The 7,347-nt window shown below is 37.4% G+C and overlaps 1 protein-coding gene across 2 annotated transcripts in view; it reads left to right on the forward strand.

Annotated features, from left to right (window-relative positions):
- Positions 1 to 6,899, forward strand: part of PLPPR5 (phospholipid phosphatase related 5) — a 45,067-nt gene extending 38,168 nt beyond the window's left edge. Inside the window, exon 6 of one of the 2 annotated variants that reach the window (XM_054285951.1) lies at positions 4,703 to 6,899. In XM_054285951.1, coding sequence (XP_054141926.1) covers positions 4,703 to 4,735 — 33 coding nt within the window. In that variant the 3' untranslated portion in view covers positions 4,736 to 6,899. Of the gene's footprint in view, positions 1 to 1,169; positions 1,305 to 4,702 lie in introns of those variants that run through there. The other variant, XM_054285952.1, reaches the window with a different exon arrangement.
- Positions 6,900 to 7,347: the final 448 nt, after the last annotated feature.

Raw genomic sequence — 7,347 nt, forward strand, 5'->3', positions numbered from 1 at the left:
ACTGCTACTTCTGTCAGCAGTGCCCACACCTTCCCAAACAGATTGAACATTGTTCTTTGTTCAATGAAGTTTCTTATACTGCCCTGTAGGACTGACTATCCAGCATGACTGAACTCAAAAGAGAGAGATTACATGCTCTCCCCTTCTGCCATTTCCAGCTTTTAGTGGTCCTAAGGATTTGGAGTTCCTCTTGCAATATGTGACATTCTTGTTGCCCATCAGTTTTTAGTGACTGTCAGGGTTAACTGTCTGAGAAATCTTCTTGAGTTTGACACGGTAATTATTGTTCTGTCGTGTATGTGCTGAAGATAATGATGGTGATAAAACATTCTAGCAATAGTAAGTGTAGATGTTGCAATGAATTCTGCTAGTATTTTTAAGACTGGGAAAGATTTCCTCTTCAGAATTTAAGGAGTATTTTTTTTGATTACTCTTGATTACTCACGAGACACAAAACAGCTTCTTCCCAATGTCAGAAAATTTTAGTTCTCAATGTTACTGCTTTTTTCTTGGTCTTAAGCATGTTGGTACCAAGTCTTCAAATGTTGGTGTGCACACAGCACCATGGGTTAGGGAGCCTGGCCTGCTCCCTGCAGCTCTCCAGGGAGATCACCTCTCACTGAGTTCACAGCTAAAAGCGAAACACAAAGATGCTTTAGCTCACCATACTGTGGGCAGATGTGGGAGAGGGTTGTGTCCATTTCTGCTGCTTCAAAATATTTTAATTGAGAGGTCTCCAAATACTGTTGTACTTGATGTCCAAAAACATTCATAGGTGTCCATACTTTTTTCTCCAGGATGGTTTGATGAGAGCCCATGTGTTTACATAAGCTTACAGGCAGTTGTTGGCATAATTGTTCTCTCTTGATAATACAGTCTATTAAAGGAGATACAATGCAACATTGCTTCACACACATATCACAGACACATACCCAGGACAGTCAGCTCATAAAAAATCATAAGCAGTTTTGTTTCAATGTCAAAAGATTTGAATTTGTATTCATGTTCTACTCTTCTGCTGAAATCTGCTTCTGGGGGATTATACAAAAATTGTTTCTGATTAAATGCAAACGGTGATCACTACATCTAATGTTCAGATAAACTAATACTTAAACATGGGAAGTGGAACAGTATATTCAGTGTGACTTCCTCCAACGTGCATGTTGTAGGTGTTACAGGATCGAGGCATTAGCCACAGCCAAGAAGATGCTTTGCGAGGAGCCTCCCTCAAAGCGCGCATCCTTAGGCTGTTCTCGTGGCTGTGGGGGCCGGAGCGCGGCGAGCCCCTTGCTCTAAGGCAATAAGGCAATAACACCCCTTGCTCTAAGGCAATAAGGCAATAACACCCCTTGCTCCAAGGCAATAACACCCCTTGCTCTAAGGCAATAAAGCAATAATAACATATGTGCGCGGCAGCGCAGCGCCACAGCGCCTGGCACGGCACTGCCCTGCCCTGCCTGCCTGCCTTCTGTGCAGGGTGTGGGACACTAACTCCTGCTCCAAAACTCAATGCTCCAGTAAAAGCAGATAATACACTCTGCTGACTCAGAGAGCTGCATGAGAATGTTATTACTATTATTGCTTGATCAATTATCATTTGCCTAAGGTACTACAGTAGTATTTTCTATTTTAACGAACTCTACTGTGGGAAAAATTACAAACAATTTTACAAAGAGAAGACTCTTCTTTTTAGGATGATGACTATTTTTGAATGTTTCTAACTGTATTGATAAGAACAAAGTAAAAAAAAAATGAACTAAAAATATTTAATATATATAAACAAAACTGCAAATCACAAAAAGTTTAATGTATTTTTTCAATGCTTTGACATTATAGCATTGCTTATCAACAGAAATTAATTAAAACTTAACAGAAGCTATACAGTGGATCATTTTCCCCAGAAACCTGCACTCAAGGCTTAGCCCTTGGATTTACCTTTTTTGTTAGTGTTGTGAGAGTGCAGTTATGATGCATGCTTTTCTCATCAGCCTGGTACTGTCCTCTTAGAATGGATGGTACAAATGCTGGTCTGCCTGCCTGCGAGACTGCTGCCATTGAGCAGACCCTCAGCATTTCTGATTCTTTTGGGAACTTGAGGGAAAAAATTCCCATGGAATTGGAGAAGCTGAGGTCTTATGCATGGTTTTTTGCTTGTCTTCTTGCATCTGTGTGAATCTGTTTGCTGACAGTAGTTAGTATCTCACTCTGACCCTTGTCACAGCAAATCTAAGCAGAATTAAAAGAGTTGAAATGTAGTTATTTCAGAGGAATGCTGTTTGTTTGGGTTTTTTCTGCAGAGTGTCAGAAAGGCTTATTTGTAGTTTTGCCTGAGAGGGTAGCATGAAAAAGCACGAGTAACCAGACAGCTGCATGAATCTGTATCAGTGATTCTTGCCCTCAGCAAGTGATTTGTTTTGACCTAGTTATGCATCACCCTGCTGAGTCCATTGGAAATGAACTGACAGGTTCAGTAGGGTCCAAATCAATAGGTCCTTGATCAGCAGCTTAGCAGTTCTCTTTGAGGGCTTATTGAGAAAGGAAGATTTTCTTCTGTGTTATTATATCCCATGCTCTGCGTGTCTTCCCAGGATGGTGACCTGCTCATTTTGGAAGTATAGCTGGCAGGAGTGTGAACCACATTTTCCTTTCTCTAAATAATCATTATCCACTCTTGAATTAATGCCACATGAAAGAGCATTTGGTTCTCTGCATCACAGACAAATGTGTGTCACTTAGAGACAGGGATGGCACATAGCAGGACTTGAAAGAATTGATTGAAATAAAGAGAAATTCTTTTTTTCCCTCAAATTCTTCATTTTTAAACCATCTTACGAAAAAAGCAAATAATTTTAGACTGAGAATAGTTTAAGTTGAGAGGATGACTTCTGAGGTCTAAATAAAGGAAATAAATACTGTGAAGAAAATGTCATCATAGCCTCACAGCAACTCCAGAGTCATTGAGTTTGCCCACTGTATTGCATACTTAAAACAGAATTTGGCCAGCCAAGTAAAATTGACTTGATTTTTTTTTTCTAATTTAGGAAGCCTAATTTTGCATTTTTTCTGCAGAATAGAAATCTGCAACCAATAACATTTGTTACTGTTTTTTACTGAAAATGTTTTCATAGAAAGTTGTACTTTTTTCTTCCTAATGCTTTTTTAAAAATCTGGCCATGCTTTAATAATTGTTTATTTAAAATACATAAATTCTGGTTTTGGGAAGAATATACATAAGATGCTTGCTGTTAAGTGTTAAGTAGTATTTTTTTATGAAAGCTGTCATGAAATACAGCAAGAGCATTGCTAGAGCTAAAATACATTTTGTAGGGGAGTTGGAAGAGAGCTTCTCCCCCTGGACTCAGTACAGTTATGGCACAGTGAGAGAGGGAGCAAAGCTGCCAGCCTGGCTGGGAAATGGGGGTATAAGGGGCAGCTCTCCAGTTAAAGCATTTCTAATTTCCTCTCTTTAATATGAAAAAGCAAAGATACCTGCCTGTCTCCCCCTGCTCAGACTGATAGACAAATATTCAGGCAGTTTAAAGAAGAACTTAGAAATAGAAACTTGCATGGTGGACTTTGTTCCTCTCCAGCGTTTTTTATGCTGTGTGATAAGAGATTTTCTGAAAGACTTCCCTTAAGCAAAAAATGGGAGGTCCCACTCTCCCCACGTTATCCACATTCCCTTCTTCTTCAGCTTGCATCTCCTCTCTTCGGAGTTTAATCTGCCCCAGGAGGCAAAGTGATGAAAAAAAATTTGCAGTGCTTTGCTTGGTGTTTTACCCTCTGTGCATTTTGTGCTTGGGAACAAACACATGGCTTAACATCAAGGTTCCCTTTACTAATTTCACCATTTGATGTTTTGTGAAAAATGGTGGCAGTCAAGGGTGCAGTGTGCCCAAAGGGAAACACACTTCCTCTGGATCCTGCACTTCACTCTGGGGTTGCTTTCCCCTTCAGGTGTTTGCAGAGTCACTTGCTTAGGTTTGAGTATGAAAAAGTAGCCAAGCTCTTTGGGATGCTGCAGGGTTCTAGAGCTGCACATAGAATGTTTGTGTTCCAATTCACATCTCAGTGTTTCTAAGAATTGTCCCACTGAAGGAAAGAGGAAAATATTCTTAGATTGCAACTGGACGCTGGTGATTCTGAAAAAAAAAATTGAATATGAGTTCTTAACTGCCAAATGCCACTTGATTTCAAGCATTTTGCGACTTGATTCAGTGCCATTGAGCTCATGAGGAGAATATAATCTTTACAATTTTAATATTAATTTTTTATTTACACTGAAATAAAGTATTATAATCTGTCAGAAACTGTCATTTTCATTTCTAGGAATTTTGTTTTCAATTATCAATAACATAGCAATAGAAGTACAGCTAACTCAATTATTCACATGTAATTTAAAATTAAACTTAATTAAAGCAAACAAAAGCCATCTGAAATTAAAATATAATGGAACCATCACATATAATTAATTACTTTGTTCAGCATACTTCCCTATCCAGTCTTTCAGCAGTTAAGAATTACTATGGGAGTGAGTGAGAGACCTGCGGTGAAAATCAGTTTTATTTACATCATCCTACAATAGTCTCCAAGTACAAGGCTGCCCTTCAAACACAGGAGGCAAAAGTTTTCACAATGGTGACTGCTGTCTGTCTGTGTGACTTTGTGGTTTTTATCTGTTTGTTTTTCCTTTAACTTGTAGAACCACATCACGGCCTTTGCAGAAGTCACATGATGTTGACGCTGATGTATATTCACTCCACTGGACTTCATCTCTTTTCACAACCCACACATGATATTTGCAGTGTATCAAAAAATAAGAAATTTTTAGAAGTCCTATTTCTGACTTGATTTTTACATCACTAAAATGATAAACATTTTGAAGAATTCTTAAATATTAGAACGTCACTTTACTTTCTAGTGAAAATATTAACTGTTTACTTTTATGATGGAATGGGACAAACTGAGCACTAATTATCTGACATTACCCTCTATTTTGGCTTCTCATTGTTTTCAATGGTTCATGTACCTATTCCAACAGTACTTTATATTTTGATTTAACTTTGATTTTTAAAATCTACATTTTTAATTCAGCATGAACTTGTTTCCATTTGAGGCAATTTCAGTGTATAAAAACTAGACAAATATTATGTTCTGTATGAAAATGCTGTTTGCACATTGTATTACGCTGTATTCCATGTAAGATATCATTCAAAACAGTATGTTATATGTAAGACTGGTGCTTCTGCTTTTGAAGAGAAAAAAATGCCAATTTTTACTGTAATAAGTATTGTATCATAATTAAAAGTTTATTTATTTGGATATTTTCCTGACATAATTGTAGTTGAATTGTTGTTTTGTAGTGCTTGAATGTCTTGGATGACATATATGTATCTAGGTTAAAAGAAGTGAGAATAATTTAGAGAGGTTGATCTTTGATATATTCTTTATTACTAATGATATCCCATGAAAGGTTAAGGGCTCTGTTCTTAGCTTAGCATATCTGATGGGAAGCCGTGCTATTCATAAATCATTTAAACAAATTACTCAAGGCAGCCTGCATCTTCTCGTGATTGTTATACTCCCTGATACTATGCTGGGAGAATGGGTGCTAAGATAAGAAGAGGGTCACCAGCTTAGTGAGGAAAGTTCAATTGAGTTTCTACTCTCCATTTTCATGGAAGACTCATGGAAAAACCAAAATGACTCACTAAATTTTTTTTCAGCCTCAGTGACCAGGACAGGCAGACTTTCTCTCCAAAAAGCTTTTTATCTTTGTGTTTGAGGCTCATATTCTTTAAAAAAAAGAAAAAAAAATCCTCTGCCAGCCAGCATGGTGTTGACAAATTGATTTTTCTTCAACATCAGCCAATGTTACCATATCTCTGTTATTGCTGTGAATATTCAGATTAAGTCCCCCCCTTTGGAAGAGTCTTGCTGACTATTCATAGTGAAGTTGTCCTATAAAAATTGAGCACCAAATGGATCTGAATATTGTAAATACTGAAGACGTTCTTAACGTGTGCCAGACAGTGTCCCTGTGGCAAGAGCTGATAAAATGCTATCATTATGGAAATACTGAGAATACAATTGGTCATTGCAGGCTGTTGAGCATTTTAGGCCTTAAATTTTCCAGAGTTCAGTGTATTTCCTGTACATTAATCATTGTTAGAGTATGTTTGAAACACAAGGATGTAGAATCAGGTCTATTTTTTCTATGATGAATTTTAATACATTCTCACATAGTCATGAGGTACTGCCTGCTTTTACTTTATGTTTTAACCTGTCCTTTCACTAAAATACAACTACCTAAAGAGTGCTTGGCAAACAGGGCAAGGCCAAGTTGTCTCTGAGTGCAATACAGCATATGCCACGAAGTCATTGTGCTAAGCTGAGAATTAAGAGATTGAAGAAATATATATGTGAGGAGAAAAGACCTAGAATAGAGTCCTTAGCTACAGCTAGGTTATTTAGGTGATTGCAAATCCACCTTTATTAGACTATCAACTGTGTTTACAAAATTGTAGTAGATCCAAAGTTTGTATCACCGTGTTAAACTCACCCTGCTCTTAGTCTAGCTAGTTAGGTTCCAAGGTACTAATGATTTCTCTGTGTGCAGATTTAAATGAAATGTTCACTCATTTTTGCATGGTAGCAAATCTGCATTTTTTATATCTGATTTATAAGATTACCAAGAGATTCTTTTATGTTAAAAGAGATGACTCTTTTTCAGTGTACTGTATATCATCAGCTTGTAACTGGTCTTTCTCAGGATCTTTCCCAGTCAAATATTTGGGTTAAAATTATCATACTATCTCTGTGAACCAGCAGTGAGAAAACAAAAAGAGAGACACTCTGCTGTATAATGTATTTTTAAATAAAATAATTTTTCATTCATATGCAGTGTATTTTTTTAGGTGTCTGCTTTATATATGTTTTGGTTGATGATGTGCATGTAATGAAATTGTGATTTTATGTGAATTGCATTTGGTGACATATTCTCACAATTAACCAAGAATCCCCACAGTTAAGGGTCTACCCTTAGAAGTAGTTCTGGTGAACTTGAAAAGCATGAGAGGAAGAGCTGTGTTGCAGTCTGCAGCCTGTTGGGAAAGGATTCTCCCCAGAATGTGGACCAGCCAAGCTCCAGACACTGCTTTGACTGATTTTCAGAAGTTGCTCTCCCACATCTGTAGCTCTTCACTGCCCTGAAGTTTGGGCATTAGCTCTTCCATTCTGAACTCAAAAAAGCTTTGAGTAGGAAGAGTTTGCCAAAACAAAAGAAAGTTGGCACTTTTGTACTAAAATGGCTTTTTGGTGATTGCTTTTAAAAAAATCCCAGTGATG

This window comes from Melozone crissalis, unplaced genomic scaffold (genome assembly GCF_028551555.1).
Source record: "Melozone crissalis strain CALT ecotype California unplaced genomic scaffold, PUWL_Pcris_2 ptg000045l_1, whole genome shotgun sequence".
Taxonomy (NCBI): domain Eukaryota; kingdom Metazoa; phylum Chordata; class Aves; order Passeriformes; family Passerellidae; genus Melozone; species Melozone crissalis.